The following is a 25498-nucleotide window of genomic DNA, read 5'->3' as shown; positions in this document are numbered from 1 at the left end:
TTCCACACGTGTGGGTTGGAGATGGGTGCACAGTTGGGGGGCGGGTTGAACAGAAAAGGGATACATTAGACACTTTTTAGCACAGTGACTAGATGGAGTGTAGAGTTAAGTGTGAAGTGAGACTGGTGATGGATGCATCAGGAGACAGTTGTGATTCAGGGAAGCGCTCATCCAGGCTTGCCCTGCAGTGGAGGGCATGTAACAGAAGGATAGGATAATCACAGAGAAAAGAAATGTCTCTTGTGCCACCAACAGCTGTGCATTTCACTGTTCTGTGAAGTAGTTAATCACACTGCTCCCTTCCAGCCCTAATGCCCTGTGATGATCTAAGAGCCCTGCCTCAGGACTCTTTTCCACTTCAACACTGAGGCCATCTTTTGAGCAGGCTGACATTTTAGAAATACCTGCACTCCCTTGTAAGGACCTGAATTTCCTAGAGCTGCTGCTGCCTGGAACTAGCAGTTTATTCTTTCCTTTGCACAGCAGTTTATTTATTCGTTCCAAAAATAAAAACTAATAGATTCCAGCTGTTGGAATAAACTTGTGGTCAGGCCAGTGGCATAAAGGATAGATTTTCTGACTTGAAACGCCTCTGTTGGAGATAGGAGCTGGTGCTTAGTCATTTTCACCCCCAAGTGAACTTGTGCCAAGAACAGTCAGTACTGTGTTGAATACCTTTTGAAAAAGGTGAGATTGTTTTTCTCTGAAGTTTATATGATTGGTATGGACCAATCATATAAGCTTTAAGTTTCAACAAAATTGAAACTTGTAGATGGATTTTTTTTTCTTTTGCCAACACCTGAATTATTTAAAATTAAACTTGAAACTTATAAACCTAATTATAGTTTATGTCAAATTATTATAGTCTAAGTTGAAAAATTACATCTCCCTAAGAATCAGACATCCTTTCTTCTGTTCTTCATGACTTTGCAGTGAATTTCACAGAAAGGGGATTCTGGTATGGTGGAGATTTAAGAAAAGACCAAGAGGAGGAGCAGCATAAATCATTCCCATCCTTTTCCCAAGGAATCATAGGCTCCACTTTGCACCATGAAGATATATGTAGGGGCCAGCCTGTGAACTCTCAGTAGATTGCTCAGAGATGTCAAACTGTCCTTAAGGGAGTAATGGGAAAATGTCACTTTGTACTCCTAGAGGTTTACTCAGAGCAAGAGTTTGTGGAATTTGGGGAGTTGTTTTGTTTTTCTGTGTTTGTTTTATTTCTTGCAGCTAGTTAGAGATGTTAATCTGCTTTTGGTATTGGTTTGGGAATGGAGATGCTGCAGGTGAAAGCCAGGGCCTCATGTGAGCTAAGCATGCTCTGAACCATTGAGCTACACCCTCAGCCTCTTCATATATGTTTTGATAGAAAGGACGAGAAAGCTGTTCTCATGAAGATGCTGAAGTGGGACTACTGCCTAGGGGAGCTGGGTAAAGACCTCTGTATTCTTGACGAGCATGTCTGTGGAAGCCATTCTTGTTCTTTTTGGGACACAAAAGAAGTCTACTTTTTGTTAGACTTAGAGATTTCTACATATCACTTTTGGGCAGTTTTCATGACTGTAATCAGAAGTTGAGAAAGATTATAGCCTGAGTATTTTGTGGAACATGTTGCTCTAGGTTACTGTTTAACATCTGTTGAAATCAAAAATTTAAAATTTCATTCTTAAAAGTATTCTTAAAATCTCACCCTGTAGAATATATATCTTTTCAGGACTGAGTACTTAAACTTTTCCAAAATAAGGCTTTGTTGATAAACCCCATTTTAAAATGCCTTTAGAAATCTAGTGACCAGGACTGTCGTACAGAACTGTAAAACTGTTGCATGGGGAAGGAATGTGATCTCAGACCATAGTTTACCCTTGTGAGGTGTGTGAAACTCCTTCAGTAAAAATCCTCTGACTCTGGTTAACTGTTCAGTAGTTAGTAACTCTTTAGAAGTCATTGTTCTCCCTTTTTCCCCATTTCTGCTTTCTAGAGGTCCAAGCCGTTCTTCTCACTGACATTTTAGTTTTCCTTCAAGAAAAAGACCAGAAATACATCTTTGCGTCATTGGTAAGCTGAATTGTAACTCTCTTCTGCCTGGAATTAATAGTATTGAAAAAAGCTTAGTTAGGTGTGGAGTGTAAACACTAACTTAGGACTTCGCACTCTCTGAAAATTAAATTGGCTGAGTATAAATTCCTCAGATTGCTCACATATCATCATGATTTTCTGTTATTCTTCCCACTGCCAAAATTATTTTTCTGTTTCTTCATAATCCTTTTTATTGCCCAGGACATTTGATGATTTGAATAGACATCTGTCGCTGAAGTGTTTCTCACATATTCAACCTCATTAGTGGTGGTCCTGTATGATATATCTTTGGGGAACCTGAAAAGAGTCATCATGTGACAAACATGACTGGAAGCTTTATAGCTGTAAATTACCATCTCCTTTTAGGAAATCTTTTTCTTTTTGTTAAAATTTAAATGAAATAGTAAGATATTTATCTTTATCCTAAAACTGCCATTATTCTTTTAATCCGTATGCATTTAAAATAGCGTCTGGTCTTACCTTAGATCAGAGTTGTTCTTAAGACATAGAACATTGTTTACTTATCTTATTTTTGCCCTCTCCCCTTTCCTAGGACCAGAAATCAACAGTGATCTCCCTAAAGAAGCTGATCGTAAGAGAAGTGGCACATGAGGAGAAAGGTCTGTTTCTGATCAGTATGGGGGTAAAAGATCCAGAGATGGTGGAGGTCCATGCCAGCTCCAAAGAGGAACGGAACAACTGGATTCAGATCATTCAGGACACAATCAACACACTGTAAGTGAAACTCCAGGGCCCACCCTTCCTAGACCTCCTGATACTTTTGTGTGATTTCATAATAGACCAGGCAGTAACCAGAGTAATTGACACCTTAGGAATTTTTTGTTTTGTCTTGTTTTGTTTTGGTTTTATTAGGAACAGAGATGAAGATGAAGGAATTCCTAGTGAGAATGAGGAAGAAAAGAAAATGTTGGATACCAAAGCCCGGGAGTTAAGAGGTAACTGTTGGAAGTGGTCTGAGGCTTTTGTCCGTGGAATGTCTGTGGTTGCAGAAGACTGGTAGTGGTTTCCAGAGGTACCGACTGCTCCTCAACTCCAGAGCTGTCTCAGCAGACCTTGTGAACAGAGAAATGAATAGTGCTTAACAAAAGAGTCCTGGCAAAGAATGGCTGTAAGAATGGTCCAATATTAGATCAAGAGAATGTTAATTTTCTTTTCAGCATCAGTATTCCTGGGTCCTCGTGATATTCTTTTTGTTAATCACAGAAAATCTGACAAATTTCATGGTCACATCTAAGATTAAAACAAGGGAAGAAAGGTATTTGAGGAAAATAATTCTGTTAATCTGTTTTAATTTTCCTGCCAGTCCCTGGCTTTCTCAGTCATCCATACAGTCATAAATGAGTTGTGAGGTGGTTTGGGAAGAAAAGGATTTATTGATTATGTTTAACCACCGTTTGTCTACTTTTCTTATCAATACCCTAACAGACAGATATTTTATTCCTCATTGTGCAGATGAGATACTGAGGACCCCAAAATCCAAACAACCTAGAATCAAATGTGTAGCTAGTTGAGCCAACGTGTAATCCCTATTAGGATGAGATAAACAGAAGGGCCTGATACTCTTCCCCCTTCACCTGGCTTATTGAATGTTCCAAAGTAAAGACTGTGTTTTGAGTAGAAAACAGACTGAGAGTCAAGTAAATGTAAGTGCCCAAGGAGTTTTTAGTCCTTTAAGCTGTTCATAGTGGGAGCATTCTGTTTCACTGAAGAAAAAAATAATGGACAGGTTTAGGCTGGAGTCAATTTTATCAAATTTTTATCTTATATATCAGATGATTAGGAAGACAAGGATTAAATGTTCCTTCTACTAACATTTGTAAGGTACCTGGCTAGGTGTCTACTAAATACTAGGGGAAACTCACACTCTAACAAGGTAGACATAAGTGAACGACAGGCCACAAAGGGGTTTATGAGACCCATAGGCACGTGTTAAGTGTGGGAGATTTGCTCATCTGCCTCTGATTAAGTCCAGAGAAGGTGATGCTTGAGCTGCATCTGAAAAAAATTATCTCACCACATAATATTTATGTGAAAAGGGACTTAATGAATCTGCCAAAGACTGACAATTTTGAGGTAACTGGAGGATCAGCTAATTGACAGAGGTTTAAGCTGGGAAAGAACCAGGTCTTAAAAGGAAACAGGGCATTAATGATACAATTTTAAAAATAGTTTAACATGTGTTGGTACCCATTAAGACAATTGCTTGAGGGAATCAGGGAACCACTGAAGTAGACAGACCAGTTGGGAGACTCTTAGGTCAAGTTATACAAGAAATGAGCTAGAAGGGAGCACTGATGTGAATAAGAAATAAGGTTATAAAACCTGGTCAGCTGGGTGTGAATGATGGGACAGAGTGAGGAGACAGAATCTCTCCCAGGATTTCAAATTGGATAACCTGGAGGATGGGGAGTGCTAAGGAGGAGGCCATAAGCTAAAGGAAAAAGGTAGAAGAGCAAGGTCAGAAAACAGATTGGTTTCGGACATGCTGAGAACAAGCCATCTCAATAGAGATGACTAATTGACAGTGGGGGCCCAGTGGTTTGACCCTGAAAAAGAGGGCAGGATTTGAGGTGCTTGTAGAGAATCATTAGCATGTAGGAGGCAGTTAAAACCATGGGAGTAAGATTCCCCAAGAGGAAAGAGTAAACAGTGTAGAAAGCAGCAGAGATTGGAATCATGGGAGGAACCAGCTGTGCCACTTCATGGCAGATGGCAGATCCATAAAGTGCCCTGAGAAAGAGTGGTAGGAATAAATCTGATGTCTTTAAGTGAAAGAGAGAAATTGTTTCAAAAGGAGGGAGTAATCATCAATGTTGGAAAAGAGCTGAAACTTAATTAATGGATCTCTGGCTGGGTACAGTGGTGCACACCTCATAATCCCAGCTACTTAGGAGGGTGAGGCAGAAGGATCACAAATTCAAGGCCAGCCAGGGCAACTTGGTGAGATCCTGTCTCAAGATATGAAATAAAAAGATCTGAGGGAGTGACTCAGTGGCAGAGCACTTGCCTGGTATACTGGAGGCCCTAGGTTCAGTTGCCAGTACCACAAAACAATGAACGGATCTCTTTGAATTTAGTAATGAGAGCAGTTTACTGAGTGGTGGAGCCAAAGCAGGAGAGAAATGGATTGAGAAATAAAAAGCGGGGTAAGGGAGCAGAAACAAAGTACAGACTTATTTGATTAAATATGCCAGCGTTTGCCAAAAGACCCAAGGTGTTCTTCCAGGTAGCAGTTATAGAATAGAAACTTGATAATACTGCCTTCAAAATGAAAAGGGGTAGAGGAAGCGATTTTCTATCTTGGCCTTTTCCATAAATTACCACAAGGTGGAGCTCATGTTTCAGTCATCTTGAAATTCTAAACAAATCACTGATAGTTTTCTCCATCCACCCTACAGAACAACTTCAACAGAAGGACCAACAGATCCTCCTCTTATTGGAAGAAAAGGAGATGATTTTCCGGGACATGACTGAGTGCAGCACTCCCTTGCCAGAGGATTGTTCCCCAACTCAAAGTCCTAGAACTCTCTTCCGCTCCAACACAGAGGAGGCTCTGAAAGGAGGACCTTTAATGAAAAGTGCAATAAACGAGGGTAATTAACATTCAGTATTACCCTCTATTCAACCTCCCCCAGGGTGGTTCACACACTGTTACTTACCAGTTTTTACTGTGTTATTGTAAATTAAAGCACCAATATAGGAAATTACCCCAACAGTTGACTCAATTATCACTTGAGCATCCTTATAACCAGGTCAAGAAATAAAATGTAACCCTAAAAGCCCCTCCAGGTACCCTGTCCCCATCACACCTCCCTCCTTCCAAAAGGAATAGAAATTTCCGCCTGTGTTAGTAATCACTCACTCACACACTGTCCCCTTTTGTATGTAGACTGTCTTTGAAACATCTGAACTGTTTGAACTAAAGGTGACTGTTATTCATACTTCAGTTCTGGCCTCTTTTTCCTTCAAATTCACAACTGAGTTCAGAGGCTTAATTACTCAGACTTGATCCCTTTGGCAAGCTGTATTTTTTAGTGTTGCATTCTTTATCGGGAGGCATCAAATATGTTGTTGACTCCCCTTTTTTGTTGTTGTTTTTTAGGGGAGGGTGGTAACATAGGAAAAGCAGGATAAATCCTTGGGAATTTTTTTCCTCCCTTTATTTACCAGTTTTAAAGATAGTAAATGGGATTATGGTCATCTTCTGAAGGGAGGATCCATACTTTTTTTTTTTTTCTTTTTATTATTATTCTGGGACTAGGATGTAGCTCAGTGGGGGGCCCTATGCATTACATGAAAAAGGGGCCCTAAATTCAATCAAAAATTAATAAAATAAAATGTGGTGGATTCATGGTTTTAAACATATTCATTGAGTTCCAAGTCCATTGCCGTTTTCTACTTCATTTAAAGCTCAGAGTGTCTTGTCTTTGCCAGTGAGCATCTCTTTGTTTGACTTTGAGTTATGTAGCATTACCATAGTAGTCTGAGAGCTTTTTTTGTATCTGGTAGAGTAAGATGTTCCAGACTCATCTTGATTGTTTTCTGTCCCAGATAGGGAATCAACCATTTTTCCAAGAACTCTGAATTCTTTTAGTGCAAAATAATGTTTTAAAACCATAATCTGGGCACTGGGGATGGTCATTGCTACTTAATATTTCATTGTTACTAGCTTGGGCTTTTTTTAGTGAACAAAGTTGGGTGAATATATTTATGTGAATTATATGTTGATATATCTAATCAAATTGTGAAGTATAGGGATTTTTTAACCTATTTTCTTACCTTACACCTCTATATCCTTTCTTCCACATTATGAATCTTCATTCTCAAGGATGCATCATAGAATTAGAATGTCCTGTTTTTACTTACTGTCTTTATTCTTCTTTAATACACACAACAGTGTCAGAATAATAATACTGGTACTCTTACTACCAAATAAAATTTTTGTATATTAACCCCATTCTCCCTTTGTATTTAAGTAGGGTATTCTGTGTCTTTACTGTCAGCTTGTAATCATTTATACTGTGCTTTCCTCTCACACCCTTGTTCTACAACTCATAAAATTAAAGCTCACCACCAGTCCTTATGTCACTGTCCCTCTAGTCATCGTGGCTGTCTGAAACCTATCTCTAGCAGATACTTTAGGAAAGCCTCAGCCTCCCTGAGTTCGTGCATGTGGATAATCACTTGTGCGTTTTGTACTTGAAAATCTCTTCTGCTGGATGTAAAATCCTTGGCCTGTTTTTTCTTCTCCTGGATGTATTAATTTTCTCAAATGTTTCTTTGTTTGATATCCCCATGTGGGTCACTTGCCTAGATGCCCAAAGGGTTTCTTTTGAAGTCCAAGTAGTTATACTAGACTGCCTTGGTGGTGGTGGTTCTGGCTGAGTGTCTGTTTTGATATGGTTTCACAGGTTTCAGAAGACCACTCCTGAATCACAGACTTCAGTGGTCTCCCTGTTCCCTAGCTGGAATTTCTTCTTCAGGAGCTGCATTTGCCCATGTGATGGTCCATCTTTGCCTTTTTTCAGTATTCATTACTTGACTTTTAATACTTTTTATCTCTTTGTCTTTTCAATGTTTACTCCTTTTCTCACCTATTGAGCCATTTTTTGCTGGTTCTATTGGCTCTTGTAGTCCAGTTTACAATTCTGTAATTTTTCTTTGTTTCAGTTCTTTGAGTGTTGCCACCTCATTTCTGTTTTCTGATTTTGACTAAGGTTCTTTCCTGTCTTGTGTTGTTTTCTTAACATGTTTTAGCACATTTGTTTTCTGGACATATCTTTCTGGTATGCTTTTTTAAAAATTGTCTAGGGAAGTTACTCCCCTTGTTCTAATCTCCCCCCTTTTCTTAACTTTACATGGGATTTAGTTTTAGTACTTTTATATGAAATTAAGTTCTTAAATTTTGGGTTTCAGATAGCTTTTCTCACTTCATAGTTCTGTTATTTTTGTGTGTGTCTGCTTGTGTTGCAATACCAGGGATCAAACTCAGGGGTGTTCTGTCACTGAGCTCCCAGCTGTAGCCCTTTTTATTTTGGCTAGGGTGCTGAGGCTGGCCTTGAACTTGCTTTCCTCCTATCTCAGCCTCCTAAGTAACTAGAATTTATAGGCATGTGCCACAGTGCCCCGCTTGTATAGGATTTTTTTTTTTTTTTAATGTAATGCTTGTTACGAGATTTCCTGCCTCTGATTGCTTTCCTGATTCCCTCAGGATCTTCTTTTTCTTTCATTCCTTTTGTCCTTCTCCTGCTCAACTTTTGTACTACTTTCAGCACTTTTTCTTTTCTGTGGGCTCTGCCCTAGAAAAAAGCCCAAGTTGGTGGGATTTGAAAATTCAGAGGCTTAGGTTCCTCTAGCCCCTTGCCATCAGAGGGACAAAAACTGTACCAGTTTTACTTATTATTCTCACATTGGCCAATCTTGCTTTCCAGGGATTATCTTTGAGTCTAATACCAGAAGCCATTCTCCTTCCAGGAAGTTACTCTGCCTTCCTTATACTGTGTCAAATTTCCCAGACCTAATGAAAGTAAGGTTGAAAATTCATCTCAGAATATTTCCATAGAATCCAGCTAAAACATTCCGGACCAGGAAAGTCACCCAGTCACTCTTGGAACGTTCTCATCCTGCTCCCTTATCATGCATTATCATGACATCGTTTCCTCCTCATTGAAAGACTGAAAGTCAGCTTTGTGTGTGTCATTTTTTCCAGTGGAGATCCTTCAGAGTTTGGTGAGTGGAAGCCTGGGAGGTGCACTTGGGCAAACTATCAGCAGCCCTGTTGAGCAAGAAGGCATGGCTGGCCCCGTTTGCTTGCCCCGGAGGGCAGAGACCTTTGGAGGGTTTGACAGCCATCAGATGAGCACTTCCAAAGGTGAGCAGTCCTTGACTCTCCCACACAACTAAAAATGATTATTCTGGTAGCTCCATCTTTTCTGTCCCATTAATCAATAAATGTTTTATTTTTAGTGACATTCTAAATGTTCATTTTGAGTAATAAAAAGTATTTTCTATGATCTCAGCTAGGCTACAGCAAAAGAAATAATACAGGATGAGCATCTCTAATCCCAAAATTCAAAATCCAAAATGCTCCAAAATCCAAAACTTCTAGAGTGCTGACACGATGCCACAAATGGAAAAATCCACACTTGACATCATGTGCAAGTCATAGTTAGAACATAGGCATGCAAGAAATATTGTATAGAATTACCTCCACTCTGTGTATAAAGGTATATGTGAAACAAATGAATTTTGTATTCGGGCACAGGTCCCATCCTCAAGATACCTCATTACATGCAGGTATCCCAAAACCTGAACAAAATCTAAAGTTCAAAATGTTCTGAATCCCAAGTATTTCAGATAAGGCAGGGATAGTCAGCCTTACTTGTTTTTCCTTCCTGCTTCTAGAGCTTCCCCATGAGTGAAATTACTAAAAATGGCTTAGACGCCAAGTAGTTTTTCCTTTGGGGGGCAGAAGATATTAATACAATTCAGAAATATCATATCCTTAAACTATCTATATTATAATTCTTTATTGGCTGGTGTGTTTCACAACTTAAAAACAGCAACTGAAAAAAAGCTTTGTTTTTTATTTAGGAGGTGAGAAGGAAGAAGGAGATGATGGTCAAGATCTTAGGAGAACAGAATCAGATAGTGGTCTGAAAAAGGTATTTATTTCCAGAACACATGTCTGAACCTCTTTTGCACTTCTCTCAGAATTTAAAACTTAAAATTATGCTACTTTAATCTTGTTTTGGATGCTTAACTTTCTACTTTCAGTGAAATTATTTTGAGGGAAAGCACAGTATTAAAAGAAACTGCAGTCGAGCATCTCACATTATTAGCACTTTGTCCTCCCTGTTGTAGAGCACTTTGTTTATTCCTAATTCCACCATGTTCCTGGCAGGATCAGTTTCATTAAGAGGTTTGTTTTAGCCTCCCCAGCCAACCTGATTTCTTTATATGACTTCAATAATAAATAGTTGAACCTTAGAACTTCACTACCTTCCAGTGAGAGGCTATGACAGAAAAGAAATAGGAAACTACGGTGTAACTTAGAAACACATTGAATATAATTTTTGCATCAAGTTCTTCATTTTTTAAATTTGTATTTTCTGTTTTAAGGGTGGAAATGCGAACCTGGTTTTTATGCTTAAAAGAAACAGTGAGGTAAGGACATTATGAACTATATAAATGAATATGTATTTCTTATCATTGTTAAGAATATTCCTTTTTGTTTTGCTGTTACAAACAAGCTAACCCCTGACTATAATCTGTATATGTCAACATACAGTTGTCCCTTTCTTTTATTGTTTCCTTGGCCTGAGGCACCATCTTACAATTTTGCCAGTTAAAGTAGTATCCTAAGGCCGCCTCTGATTCTCTGTCCTTAAGGAACCTCTTGCTTTTCTTCAGCTTTCTCTCCACAGGGCTGTGAAGCCCCATTGGTGATTTTCTTTAGTCCTAGTTCACAGAGTACAATTTATAGTAACTTTCCCTATAACGTAAACCTTATCCCAAAAGCCAAAAGTCTGAACATGGGAATTTAACATGACTAAGTCCTTTTTTTTTTTTTTTTTTTTTTTATTGTAAACAAATTGGATACATGTTGTTTCCTTGTTTGTACATGGAGTAAAGGCGTACCATTTGTGTAATCATAAATTTACATAGGGTAATGTTGTTTGATTCATTGTTATTTTTTCCCTTCCCCCCCACCCCTCCCACCCCTCTTTTCCCTCTATATAGTCTTTCCTCCATTCTTGCCCCCCTCCCTAACCCTAACTCTAACCCTAACACTAACCCCTCCCACCACCCATTATGTGTCATCATCCACTTATCAGCGAGATCATTCGTCCTTTGGTTTTTTGAGATTGGCTTATCTCACTTAGCATGATATTCTCCAGTTTCATCCATTTGCCTGCAAATGCCATAATTTTATCATTCTTTATGGCTGAGTAATATTCCATTGTATATATATGTACCACAGTTTCTTTTTTTTTTTTTAAAGTTCCTTAAGCCTAAGGCTAAATCTTTGTTTTTTTTTTTTTATTGTATACAAATGGGATACATGTTGTTTCTCTATTTGTACATGGAGTCAAGGCATACCATTTGTGTAATCATACGTTTACATAGGGCAATGATGTTTGATTCATTTTTTTCCCTTCCCCCCACCCCTCCCACCCCTCTTTTCCCTCTATACAGTCCTTCTTTCCTTCATTCTTACCACACTCTTTATCCCTAACCCTAAACCTAACCCTAACCCTAATGCTAACCCCTCCCACCCCCCATTATATGTCCTCATCCACTTATCAGCGAGATCATTCGTCCTTTAGTTTTTTGAGATTGGCTTATCTCACTTAGCATGATATTCTCCAATTTCATCCATTTGCCTGCAAATGCCATAATTTTATCATTCTTCATGGCTGAGTAATATTCCATTGTATTTATATATATATATATATATATATATATCCCACAGTTTCTTTATCCATTCATCAATTGAAGGGCATCTAGGTTGGTTCCATACTCTGGCTATTGTGAATTGAGCAGCTGTGAACATTGATGTGGCTGTATCTCTGTAGTATGCTGATTTTAAGTCGTTTGGGTATAGGCCAAGGAGTGGGATAGCTGGGTCAAATGGTGGTTCCATTCCAAGTTTCCTGAGGAATCTCCACACTGCTTTCCAGAGTGGCTGCACTAATTTGCAACCCCACCAGCAATGTATGAGTGTACCTTTCTCCCCACATCCTCGCCAACACCTGTTGTTGCTTGTTCTTGATAATCGCCATTTTAATTGGGGTGAGATGGAATCTTAGGGTAGTTTTGATTTGCATTTCTCTTATTACTAGAGATGTTGAACATTTTTCCATATGTTTGTTGATTGCTTGTAGATCTTCTTCTGTTAAGTGTCTGTTCATTTCCTTAGCCCATTTGTCGATTGGGTTATTTGCATTCTTGGTGTAGAGTTTTTTGAGTTCTTTATAGATTCTGGAGATTAATGCTCTATCTGAAGTATGATTGGCAAAGATTTTCTCCCACTCTGTAGGCTCTTTCTTCACATTGCTGATAGTTTCCTTTGCTGAGAGAAAGCTTTTTAGTTTGAATCTATCCCAGTTATTGATTCTTGCTTTTATTTCTTGTGCTATGGGAGTCCTATTGAGGAAGTCTGGTCCTAAACTGACATGTTGAAGGTCTGGATCTACTTTTTCTTCTATAATCTGAAGGGTCTCTGGTCTGATTCCGAGGTCCGTAATCCATTTTGAGTTTAGTTTTGTGCACAGTAAGAAATATGGGTTTAGTTTCATTCTGTTGCATATGGATTTCCAATTCTCCCAGCATCATTTGTTGAAGAGGCTATCTTTTCTCCACTCCATATTTTTGGCCCCTTTGTCTCGTGTGAGAAAATTGTATTTATTTGGGTTTGTGTCCGTGTCCTCTATTCTGTACCATTGATCCACCTTTCTATTTTGGTACCAATACCATGCCGTTTTTGATACTATTGCTTTGTAGTAGAGTTGAAGATCTGGTATTGCGATACCCCCTGCTTTGCTCTTGCTACTGAGGATTGCTTTAGCTATTCTAGGTTTTTTATTCTTCCAGATAAATTTCATAATTGCTTGCTCTAGTTCTGCAAGGTACATCATTGGGATTTTAATTGGAATTGCCTTGAATCTGTATAGAACTTTTGGTAGTATGGCCATTTTGACAATATTAATTCTTCCTATCCAAGAACATGGGAGATCTTTCCATCTTCTAAGGTGTTCTTTAATTTCTTTCTTTAGTGTTCTGTAGTTCTCATTGTAGAGGTCTTTCACCTCTTTTGTGAGATTGATTCCCAAGTATTTTATTTTTTTCGTGGCTATTGTGAATGGGGAAGTTTTCCTAATTTCTCTTTCTGAGGATTCATCACTTATAACATGGCTAATTCTTTATAGTAATATTTTTATCTTCCAAGGACTGAAGTTGATTTGCTTCTTTGAGCTCTGTCTTTCATGCACTGTGGTATGTGAAGGGGCAAAGTAAAGTAGCCTTAGGGTTCTCCCAGGTGGATGCTGGTCTCTCTTATCTGCCCTCAGCTGAGCTCTGCTGCCTGACCCTGCAGGGTACCAGCACTGCTGTCCGTCAGCGACTTCTTCCCCTATATTTAGTCAGAAAAGGTCAGAGATACTACACGACTAGTTTGTTTTTAAGGAATTCTAGTATAGAGTATATACTATAGTGGCAGCTAGGGTCAACAAATCTGCCTTATTAGAGTAAACTTTTAAATAAGGAGTAGAAAGTATTTTGAAAAGAGCTATGGTGACTAACTATGGTAACTATGTTTTGGGGTTTTGTTTTTAAATTTATTTAATAATCATAATACCACACTGAGAAATAACTTGTGTTGAATGTTTGGTGTTTGTATTTCCATCCGTTTCTTCTGTGTGTGTGTGTGTGTGTGTGTGTGTGTGTGTGTGTGTATAGTATGAAAATAGTTTTATACAGTTTGTGTAAGTGCCTCTGGAGCTTTCTGTTCTTTTTTTTCCTCTCAACACATCTTGGAAGCATTTCCTAAGGCATATTTGTACAAATCCTGGTATTGATCAGCTGCATATTAATTGTTGTATCATGTACCATAATTTATTTACTCTTTCTGGTAGGCGATTGTTTCTCTACTTTTTGGGGGGTGGGACGGGGTGGGGGGACAAGGTCTCTAACTTGTGATCCCCTGCCTCCCGTGTAGCAGGGATTATAGGCATGCACCAATGTGCCCAGCCCACTTTTTGTTTTTTAAATAATGCAGCCAGGAACATCCTTGTACATACATTTTTTGCATAGTTTTTTCATTATTTCCTCAACATGCTAGATTGCTGTCTGAACAATTATGCAATACCATGCTCTACCCCTCAGTACCAGGGTATCCATTTTTTTTTTTTATCTTGCTTTCACCAGTATTGAAAATTAGCATTTTTTAATGAATGTTTTGTTGGTTTGATAAATTCAAGTGGCATTTCTTTATTTTGATTTATTTAATTGCAAATAAGGTTTTTTGTTACTGTTTTTTATGTTCATGCTCGGGATTGAACCCAGGGCTTCAGGCATCCTAAAAATGCACTCTACAGCTCACTGAGCTGCACTCCCAGTCCCTGAGTTGTTGCTGATATTGTATGTAATTGGCCATTTGTATTTCTTTTGTAAATTGCTGGTTTGTGTTTCTGGCCCATTTTTGTACTGGGCTATTATTTTTTTTTTAATCTTAGTGATTTATGAGAGCCTTTTGTAAATCAAAGATTTTTGTTTTATTTGAATTTGTGTTTAAGTTTGTCCTTTGTGTTTGTGTATACTTTCTTCCATTGCTTCTGTGTTGGTAAAAGCCTCCCCTATTTCAAGAGCTTTTAGCTCTTTTATGGTTCAGTTTTTTACCCTTAATACATTAATCTATTTGAATGTGTTTTTATGCGTAAACCAAGGTTCCAACTTAATGTTTTCCAGAAATTTGGACAATTTTCTCAGAACAATTAATTGAATTTCCTTTCCTTCCCCATTGATTAGATATGCTACCTATATACTAAATTCTTAGGGTTCACCTTCAGGCTTTCTATTTTGTTTTATTGGTCTACATACCTTTTTTGCCAGTCATTTTGAATAATAGATGCTTTATTATACATTTTAACAGGTACTGGTATCCCCCCTGCATGTACAATTGTGTGGTTTGGTCTTGTGCTTTTCTAGGCCACTTATTTTCTTTGGTACTTCCCAGTTGAAAAAAATACTTCATTAAAATAAAAGTATCTTATTGTAAGGATGTTGTGCCATGTAGTGTGATGGACTCTGAAATTCATAAAGTCCTGAATGTTTTCATTTCATTCCTTTGCAGCAGGTTGTCCAGAGCATAGTTCATCTCCATGAGCTCCTCAGCACTCTGCAGGTATGTGCCTTCATCTTCTGTGCACTTGCTTGTTGAGAGAACAGTAGTAGATAGCTTGTTGTTGATCTGAATCTCAAGGTTGGCATGTTGCTTTATGGGTAAATAAAGACACATAGAAGACTGGTTCTTAAGGTGAGACTTCCAAAATCCAGTGGTTAGAGCACCATCAACCTCCCAAGACTAGAATTGATGAACTGAAGGTTGACTGAAGGTCCTGCTTGATGACACAGAGTGCTCACATGCACTTAGAGAGAGCAGTTCACTCCAGATAGTCTCTAGTTATAAAGTTTCCACTTTCAATATCTCTGCGTGCTGTTACATTCTTGAAGTCTGCTCATTTCCTTTCTTGAAAAGTTAACCTTCTCCCACCTGCAGCATGTACTCACTCACTCCACTTTAGGGATGGAAGCATGTAGAAGTGACTATAGAAAGTATGTGACCAGGGTTGACATGAATGCAAGTTCCTGCACCTTTGTTGTTCATATTTGATAACTGCCCAAAGTTGTTCTAGAGCATCTTGTTATCAGACTAGACCCTTAAAACACAATGGGAGGGGGGCTGGGATTGTAGCATGTGTGAGACACTGGGTTTCATCCTCAGCACCACATAAAAATAAATAAAAGGTATTGTGTCCATCTACAGCTAAAAATATTTTTAAAAACACAGTGGGAGGGTGAGTCCCTCATAGTGCCCCTGGTGTGGAGTCAGCAGGAGGCTGCTCTCCTGAGTCAGAGTTGCATGGCTGTCCTCTGTGTGCCTCCCTCAGGGTGTGGTGTTACAGCAAGACACCTACATTGAGGACCAGAAGCTGGTGCTGAATGAGAGGGCGCTCACTAGGAGCTCATCCCGCCCCAGCTCCCTTATCGAGCAGGAGAAGCAGCGCAGCCTGGAGAAGCAGCGCCAGGACCTGGCTAACCTCCAGAAGCAGCAGGCGCAGCACCTGGAGGAGAAACGCAGGCGGGAGCGGGAGTGGGAGGCCCAGGAGAGGGAGCTGCGGGAGCGTGAGGCTCGGCTGGCTGAGCGTGAGGAGAAGGTGCAGCGCGGGCAGCAGGACCTGGAGAAGGACCGAGAGGAGCTCCAGCAGAAGAAGGGCACATACCAGTGTGACCTGGAGAGGCTGCGTGCTGCCCAGAAACAGCTGGAGAGAGAACAGGAGCAACTGCGGCGGGATGTGGAACGGCTCAGCCAGAGGCAGATGGAACCGGACTTCTGTCAGGTAATAGAAGCCCAACCAGGAGGGCTCGCTTTCGTACTGGGAAGGTCACATAATGGCTGGCATTCTTAACTAAGGGTCCCCTGTTCACTAAGCATCATAAGAAAAGTGAACAGAGATACCTCTTTTTGCAGTCTTTGCTCTACCCTGAGATGGGATTGGGGAGAAGAAGTGTCTTTATCTGCCTTTTGCATCTTTAGGAGGTTGAAGAAGAAGATGGACATACTGGGGGGTTTTGACCAGGGAAGTCAGGGAACCCTTTGAACTCACTGGAAGTTCCTTAGCCACCACCAGCACCAGCTAGAGTAGCCTCAGCACGTCTGAGAGAATGGCAGTCGGCCATCCAGGATTTGGGGACCAAATCCTCTATCCTGTGCCGCACAAGAAACCAGGCATGGCCCCCACCTAAAGGAACTTATAAGATGATAGGGAAACGCCAAGAGTAAAGGAAGCCCCAAGAATATGCAGGAGACAGCAGTAGATGACTATTGTAGGAGTACCTAGAAGAATGGGGGAAAGCAGGGATCAGTGACAGAGGGAAAGGCCAATCCAGTGAGTGGCTGGAAGGCACCACCCCTCTTTGCACAGATGATGTGCTTACTTGGGGGTGTTGAGACACCTGCACTCTCCAGGCCTTGTTTGTCCTGCTGCTACTGAAGACTTTTCCTCTTCGGTAGCTGCTGCTTACATGGGGAGAGTTTCAGTCACTCAGCATACTGCCTCCTAAGCTTATCTCAGTGGTGGTCCAGTTTTTCTAGAACATGGAAACTTGTACCAGATAGAAAGCCTGAGTGTGCACAGATCTCCTTGTTTTTAAAGCTCATGCCACCCAATTTCATTGATTGAAGTGGGACCGTGAAAGAAAATTAAAGAGGCATCTTCCAAAGTAGGGACCAGTGGTCACTTTCTACAGAGGTTTTCAGACGTATGGCAGGGGGCAACAAATGACCATTGCTTTTTATGACACAAGGATAGATTCCATCCCCAATAAAATCAGCATAGCCTTAAGAACAGAAGTGTTCCCAGGCAACTGAGAAAACACAGATCCAATGGCTTTATCTCTGGTTTAACCTTTGACTAGGATCAGTGTAGGCTCAGTTCACTTTACTTACCCTCTAACCTGGACAGGTCTTCAGTCTCTGCTGTGAAATATCTAGATCCTTGTAAGTCAGTGTTAAGATAGGCAGCTCTGCTTATTTTCTCAGGGAATGGCAGTTCTCTTAAGCTGCCCCATCAAGGGTACTATTCATTTTTTATGATACTGACATGTGGAATAGAAATATTAATGGTATCAAAGGTGATATTTTTAACATGTTCATGAATCCTAACTATTTGGAGGAAAGTAGCAAATGAGCAGTCCTGAACCTTTGGACAGAGTTCCACATAGCCAGTGGGACTGGGTAAACACCCAGTTGGATTCAGCCAGTAACTGTTGGGTGGGCAGCAGGGCTGCTGACAGCCTCCAGTTTAACATGCCTTCTCTTGAATATGTGCAGGTTTCACATCAGCATACCAAGCTGATGAGGATCCCATCCTTCTTTCCCAATCCTGAGGAGTCCTTGCTGCCTTCTGCACCTTCAATAACCAAAACAGGGTCACTGGACTCAGAACTTTCAGTGTCCCCAAAAAGGAACAGCATCTCTCGGACACACAAAGATAAGGGTCCTTTTCACATACTGAGTTCAACCAGCCAGACAAACAGAGTATCAGAGGGGCAGAGCCAGGCCCCATCGTGCACCTCCACCCGCCTATTTGGGTTAGCTAAGCCAAAGGAAAAGAAGGAGAAAAAAAAGAAGAGCAAAGGAAGCCGCTCTCAGCCTGGTGGTGAGTCACCCCTACCCAGTCTTCCTCTGGCTGTAGTGTCCATATTCTAAAAGAGGGAAGAGTTTACTGTCTCATGAGAGTTGAAAAAGGATATGAAAGCCAGGCTATCATCTTGCCGAGCCCACTTGCTAAGAATGTTTGAGCAGTTAACATCGAAGAACCCCTTGCCATGTGGCACACACATGCCCAGTAGAGTAAGGTTCCATTTTTGTAGCATTCCCCACTTGAGGAACTGGAACTTGCCCAAATGAAGTGATTCAGGTCCTCCCTTTCTAGTCCTCATCCATTAACTGATGAAAAATAGCATCAAATGGTTTAGTCATCAAGTGACTGTATAAAGTAGGTCCTGCAAGCCCCAAAGATAAATGAGGAAACTAGGCTTGGTTAACAATGCACTGGCAGCCAGAGAGCCTGTGGTTGAACTGTGCTAAATGCCTCCCAGTCACTTATCACATTTTCCCTGAATCCTTTTCTGTACTTTCCATTGGAGTTGATCTCTCCCTTTTGTAGGCCTGTTTATAAACTCTAGTGATCATGTAAGTTATAGGGACAGAAAATAGTGAAGAAATCACTAAGGAGCTAGCTTACCACACGAGTTTGGAAGCCCCATGTGTAGAAAGTGAATTGCCCACAAGGCCCCTGTCACCTGTTGCATCACAGAGGACTTGACTGGGAAGGAAATGAAAAGGGCACCTTTTCCAGTATTTCCTTGTCATTCTTGGTTTCACTGTTCCAGATGGTCCTGCTTCAGAAGTATCAACGGAAGGCGAAGAAATCTTCTGCTGACCTTTTCCTTTCTGCTGAGGCAGCTGCCTCCTGGCCTGGCTGTGGTGCCCAGCACCGCCTCTCCTGCCACCCCTGCGTGCTCAAGTCCCTTACGCTGGTTGCCTATTGCTCTTTAGCATCCAGTCTTCCTGGGCTTCCCCAGGTCCTGGACAAGAAGGAATAGATTGTCTGAGTGTCAGGGTGGGGAAGGAAACTCAGATTCCACTTCAGCCATTATCTGAGACTGCTGAGGCTCACAGGTGGGGCTGGCCCTACTCAGGATGTTACACTGAAAACAGTGACCCCAGAAGTACAGGCAATGATTTGGGACACGTCAGGAATTCTAACAGCTTGAAAGAGTGTTTCCAAATGAGCTCTGAAACTCTGCCTTTTATTTTGGGAAACAACCAAAATCAAACAACAAATAATTTGGGGTTTGTGTACATGTACAATGACCTTTGTGCACAGTCTGCGCCAGATGTCAGAGCGCCTTAGCAAAGCCCAAGAGAGGGAGCACCTGGACTGACCAGGTGGCACATGGATATTCAGTACTTCATCCTGTTGTCCTAATAGATTGAGTTCCCTTTAAACCACCCAGTGTACACAGCACCCCTTTTTTGCATGTATTTCTCATTTCATTTTGAAAGGGATAACAAGCATTTATGAAACCAGTGAGAGAAGGCTTGACACGTATAAAAAGGACCTGATCTGTACCACCATGATCTCATTGCCCCAGACCTTTAAAAAAGAAAAAAAAAAAAAAAAATCAAATCCAGAGGAGTCTGATGTGGCACTGCACATCTATAATCCTAGTAACTTGGGAGGCTGACAGGAGGATTGCAAGTTCAAAGCCAGCCGCATCAACTTAGCAAGACCCTGTCTCAAAAATAAAAAGGGAATGTAGCTCAGTGATAAAGCATCCCTGGGTTCAATCCCTGGTGCAAAAAAAAATAAATCCAGAAGAAATATACTGGCTGTCCACGATACTTCCCTACGGATTCTAGGCACAAAGAAGCCTCCTCACCATTATCTGTTTAGTGACACTTTTTGGTTGTCACTGACCACCCAGAATAGCCCTCCTAAGGGCTCCCCCAGGGCAGTTGCTGCATCCCGGTCCTCCCTGTGGGAGAGCACATGCCCTATTGGCACCCACCCCAGAAGCCCCCACCAGCTTAGCCATGCCAAGGCTTTGCGAGGTTGTCCGCCCAGCACACACGCTAGGATGGCTGGCTGTGAAGTAGGTTCTAGCAAACAGGATGAGTTCTACCTATAGCAGTTTTCAACAGCAGGGACTGAGAAGAGGGTCGGCACCAGGCAGTAACTGGAAGCATTCATTCCCTATTAGGAAATCTCAGCAAAACTCGGTTTCCTAAAAAATTTTAAATCTAGAGTTGCATATAATTATGCTTTGCCCCTTGAAGATATCACAATGCTGCTGGTTTTCCTTCTCTTTCCACTATTTGTGTTTGCTTGAGGCTTTCCCTGATGTTATGTGCAGCATAATCATTGGTAAGGTTTCCCTTGAGGCCCCAAATACCTGCCACACTTGGTACTCCCCATGGAGGAGACCCTGAAAATTCTGTACTTCAAATGTGGCATTCAGATCTTGCTTTTTGCCCCTCAGAAGCATGGGGCTTTGAACATTCTTTGAAAAAAACAAACACAGATCTAACTTGGTGCTTGTTGATGAATTGCAAGCTGGCCTTGCAGATGGAGATATTTATCTTTCAGTTTATTTGAAAGAGGTCTGGTTTAAAATTTTTAGCCTAAATTTATTTATTGTGTGTGTGTGTGTGTGTGTGTGTGTGTTTTTCTTTTGTTTGTAAGGTGAACCAATACTAGCCCAACAGTTTATCTGATCAGCGCAGAGAATGAAGTAGCAGCCAGTGCTGTTTACTTGTAACTGACTGGCTTTCTAAGTGCCTTGAAGGTCCAGAGGAAAACTGAGGGCCTTCCTCCCCTTCCTCCCTTCCCTCCCAGTCCTCCCCTCCCCTCCCCATTCATTCTTTTATTGATGTCATCTTCCTTGTTTAGGAATTAGGAAACTTTCCACCTCTGAATTGCTTTTTCCCTGTTTTTGTCATAAAAGGATTCTGACTCTTAAGACACAAACCTTAAGGCTGAAGCCAGCTGATTTTTCTATTGAAATCATAATGTACCTCCCTAAAGAACCTAAACAGCAAAAAAGTTTTTCCTTCCACCAGTCCACATAACTCCCGGGTATAGCTGAAGCCTCTCCTGATTTTCCTCAGAACCACCACAGGCTTCCTGTCCTTGTCACTGTCTCTGGCCCACCTGGCCTTCACAAAAGGGCAGTCTTGAACCAAGACCTCTGGTTCTTTCCCATGCAAAGGTAGGACAGATGATCCTTTTCTCCATGTTTGAAATAGTGCTGATCAGATTTGCTCCGTCTTCAAAAGAGCACTGTGGATTCTGTAAGTTACTGTGCATTCTCGCACACCTTGATTTCATTCTTCAGGTGTAGTTTACTCCTGACTAGCTATAATATCTAGCTTGCTTTGGTCATTTAGTGGTCCTTTTAAAAAAACAGATTTCACCTCTGCCCCACGCCTAACTCAAAACAGTGCGGTCGGGTTCTCTCACTGGGCAAGTTGGGATGAGAAGGAAGAAAAAAAAAAAAAAATCCCCTGAATTCTCCTCTGTCTCCCAGTGTCCTGCTAGGAATATAGTCTGTGGCCTAGAAAAAAGAGAACCACTTACCAAGAGCTGTGCTTTCACACACAGACTTCCTCTCTCCTTTCCTTTTGAAACTGGCCTCAAGGGGAACATTGTGCTTAGGGAGTGACCTGGGATTGCTGCTGCTTGTGCTTTTGCTTGTGACCTTGAGAACTGCTCTAGTTCCTGAGCCTAAAACTCTGTGTAGGTCTCTCTCCCATGAGAAGGGGTGGTTTTCACAGTTTTTCCCATACTGCTCCCCACACTAGAACCATCAAGCTAAAAAAAGCAGATGCCTGAAGTTATGTTTTGGGGGAAGATGAAATTACTACCCAGAATCCCCAGGCTTTCTGAAAGGAGACTGCATCTTCTCTCAAATTATGATCATCTCAGTAGTTGTCATCCCATTTGGGTGACGTGCACTTTAAATGCTCTCTAATCAGTTGGCACCATTTTTGAGACAATCAGATGTGAACTGTTTTCTTTTTAGAAAAAGGGTTGAAAACATGCAAGTTGTCATATCCAACCTCTGCCAACATTCCCTTTACCCTGTGAGAGCCATCTTGTGGGGAAGAAGTCCTCATCAAGAGGTTTTTGAAAAGGTACTGGCCTGACCTTCTTTTCTCTTCTGTGTCTCAGGGTTATGCCATTAAATGCTGTCTCTTTGCTAAATTTCTCCCTTGTTATCTTCCCAAGGCCTCAGTAGTAGTAGGAGGAGGAGGAGGAGGAGGCACAGGTTTTTGAGACCCTTGGGGTTTTGTGTGTTCCTTTGTTGTGGTGATGGTGGTGTTGTGCAAGGGCTTAAATAGGCCCCATCTTTAAATAAAGGGTGGAACCATAAATTTTGTAGGCCAGAATTTGATCCAGAAATCACTCTCCATAGAAGTACTTTATAGTTGATTCTTTTGTCTCTCAGGCTCCTTTTCCAGCTTCAGTTCTTTCTTCCCAAGGATTTTGGTATTTGCATGGTAGTTGTATCCCCTAGGACAGTCAAGCCCTGGGAGTGATGTATATAAGGACAGTCCTGGGAAGTGGACTTGGTGATCAGGAAGGGTGATTCTAAGATGGCCCCAGACACCGCAGAAGGGTGTAACCCTCTGGGCCTGGGTGCCCTTGGCATGTGGAAGCCTACAAGTAACCTGAGTCCCTGCCTTTATTCAACAGTACCTCGTGGTAGTCCCCCAACCCTGCTGCTCTCCCTCACCCTTCCTCAGAGTCTAAGAGGGCAAAGAGTTTGTTTGGGTTTGGTTCCTAATTTTTCTTTCATTGTAGCATAACATTCCTAGTTAACCAGAGCTTTGAATTTTACTACCTGCTGGCCAGGTTTTGAAAAGTATTTTAATGCTGCCAAAAAAAGAAGGGGAAAAAAAAGGGCTTCCCACATACTCATATATTTTAATTTGTCAAAAAGTAGACAGGCCATGAATTATTTCTCCATCTCACTGAGGTTTAAAGATGGGCGGTTCCTACTGGTTGAGTGTCCCTTACCACAGAAGCGGGTGACCTCCCTGTACCAGGATGGAGCCACTGTGCCAGGGCCCCCCAGACCTCCCCTAGTATGAGCTGTCCCCCTGCCTTTCCCCACCACCTGACAGATAGCCATCCATGCCATGAAGGATGGCCCAGTCTGTCTGCCTATGATCCAGGTCAGCCTCACTGTCTGTCTGCACTTCAATGCCTGACCTATAGAGGGCGCTGAGGGCACACCTCACACCTCCGCTAGCGATGGCTATTTCAGATGCTGTATGAACATTTCTGTGCTAAACCCTGTTAAATAAAAAGGTGGGTTAAAACCCTAATGCTGTATATTAATTTGTAATTATGTATAAAAGTGAAGCAGTTTTAAACTTTAAAGATTTTTTTCAGTGTGTTTTCTGGAATTTTGCCACAACATACTGGCTTTGTATTTTATTTATCTTACTTTTTAGTTACTGGCTTCAGACTCTTGTAAAGTTCTCCTCAGTCCTTTCAAAAGAAAATAAATTTCCTTTGAAGTCTTGATTGTTACTGGGATTTGTTCTTGTTCTGGGTTCTTAATAAAAGAGGTACTACTCCCTCCACAGCTCTGAGGAGAGCCTTCTCCCCAGTAGAATAAAAGGGTTATTCCTGTACCAAGGGGACAGTTTGACCCTCTACTGGAACCAGATCCAAACCCTGAGGGTGACTGATCTGCCCTGAGGTCAGAGTTGAAAACTCATTTCCATTAAATCAATGCAATCAAAGTTACCTCGCTTTGGGGGCTGGAGTACAGCTCAGTTGGTAGAGTGCTTGCCTCACATGCACATGGCCCTGGGTTCAAGTCCCAGCACCACCAAAAACAAAGTGTACCATGGGTATTCAGTCTACCGTCCTCAAAGTTCCTTTGCCTGCCTTTGCCAAATTTCTCTACCCCATCCCCAAATGAGCAGCTACCAAAACTAATTCAAGAAAAAAACTCCAGTTTGCATGTAGCTCCATAGGGATTTGCAGGGTCTGGTCTCAGAAGGTTATGAGGGTAGAAAGGAGGAAGGGTGTGGGGATGTGATAACGCAGTGTCCTGTGTCACTGGCTTCCTAACTCTGAATCTGAGCCTGCTGGAACTGGCCCTCGAGTGATGCAGAGGACATGGAGAAGCTGCCTAGAAGCCTGGCTGTGGCCCTTCCTCCCTGCCCCTCCTCACCCCAACAACTGAAGAGTCCTGCCAGACTGCCACAGATCATCCCTTTTTCCATGAACTTGGAAGTGCACAGATTTCTTCACAGAGGCTTTTGTATCCCTGGCAATAGCCACCTCCCCGTGAGGCAGGGAAACACTGGTCCCCTTTTCACCCACTTCCCAGCCCTCCACTGTCACTGCAACTCCAGCAAGACCCTCCCCCACTGAAGTATCCGGCCTGGTCCCTTCTGACCCACCCCCATCCCACCCAGACACCTCAGCCAGGCAGGAGGAATGGTTCCCATGGCCTCCCTCCTGGCTCCCCACTGTAGTTGGTTCTGAGCCAGACAGGCTCTGTCTGGGAAGCAAAAAGGGCGAGAAGGTTTCATTCTTCCCTTCTAAAAGAACAACAGAAGCACAGAGCACAGAGGGCTCCAAGGATCCTAGATGGCGGACCATTCAGTGTGGGTGTTAAGTCCCGCCTGCCTGAGGGGCTGCTGTGCCCAGGGCCTCTGTGAGCACAAACCTGCCCCATCCCCAAGGGGAAGGCTCATGGCCTGGGGGTGGCCATCCATCCATCTAAATGAGGTCTGCAGCCAAGAGTCTGCCCACAGTGGGCAATCTATGCAAAAAGACAAAAGATCTAAGCTAGAAAGCAGAAGGGACCCGTAAAGAGGTTGTGGAGGAGGGAGACTGTGCAGTCTGCAGGTCCTGTCATTTCCTTCGGAGCAGCAACAGAAGTAGAGCTGAGCTGCGGGAATAAAAGTAACTCCCTCCACAGTGAGTGACCCCTCACTTCATCCCTGTGCAGCCTTGGTGCCTGGGGACCACCTTCCAGTCCCATGCAACTCTGCTCTCCCCGCCGTGGGTATCTTTCAGTCTGGAAAGGAGTTGTAAGTGGGTAAGGGGGCCCTCAGGCTTGAGAGGAAGAAGTGTGTGCCTCAGATTTCAGGAATGTTGGCCACAGCACCCCACTGACCTTTGTCTCTGATCCAGTTTGGTGCCCTCAGCTGGCTCCTTCCCATCTCCTGCCTCTCCCATCCCCAGCTGCCCTGAGTATCCAACAGCCCCCAGTTTCCATCAGGCCTCCTCCTCTCAAGACAGTCCCACAGCCCACACAGCTGTGAACAGTCCCCCGTGGGCTTCTCCCTCCAGCAGCCTTTGGCGACTCTCCTCCTTCCTAGGGAAACTCTTTACCCCTCAGGATAAGGACCCAGGAGTCCACGGTGGAAGAACTGATGGGCCTGAAGCTCACAATGGCTCTTTGACAGGTGCACTGATAGTCAGACCTGCTTTCCTTGCCCTCCTTTTTACCCCTGCACTTCCCACCCCACTCTAAGCTGAGAAGTCCAAGGTGGACAGTTTGTTCCATGCTTGGCCTTGGT

General features: G+C 42.1%; 1 protein-coding gene across 11 annotated transcripts in view; it reads left to right on the top strand.

Annotated features, from left to right (window-relative positions):
• Akap13 (A-kinase anchoring protein 13) overlaps positions 1–21516 on the top strand; it is a 358212-nt gene extending 336696 nt beyond the window's left edge. For 10 of the 11 annotated variants that reach the window (XM_047540454.1, XM_047540458.1, XM_047540459.1 and 7 more), the window contains 11 exons: positions 1979–2055; positions 2630–2811; positions 2950–3032; positions 5496–5690; positions 8807–8968; positions 9691–9761; positions 10219–10263; positions 14951–15001; positions 15768–16217; positions 17711–18038; positions 18775–21516. In XM_047540454.1, the coding sequence (XP_047396410.1) occupies positions 1979–2055; positions 2630–2811; positions 2950–3032; positions 5496–5690; positions 8807–8968; positions 9691–9761; positions 10219–10263; positions 14951–15001; positions 15768–16217; positions 17711–18038; positions 18775–18824 (1694 nt within the window). In that variant the 3' untranslated portion in view covers positions 18825–21516. The remainder of the gene's footprint in view (positions 1–1978; positions 2056–2629; positions 2812–2949; positions 3033–5495; positions 5691–8806; positions 8969–9690; positions 9762–10218; positions 10264–14950; positions 15002–15767; positions 16218–17710; positions 18039–18774) is intronic. The other variant, XM_047540456.1, reaches the window with a different exon arrangement.
• Positions 21517–25498: the final 3982 nt, after the last annotated feature.

This window comes from Sciurus carolinensis, chromosome 2 (assembly GCF_902686445.1).
Source record: "Sciurus carolinensis chromosome 2, mSciCar1.2, whole genome shotgun sequence".
In the NCBI taxonomy this organism is placed as follows: domain Eukaryota; kingdom Metazoa; phylum Chordata; class Mammalia; order Rodentia; family Sciuridae; genus Sciurus; species Sciurus carolinensis.
Note: the sequence above shows the minus strand (reverse complement) of the source record. Positions and strands in the feature narration are given on the sequence as shown.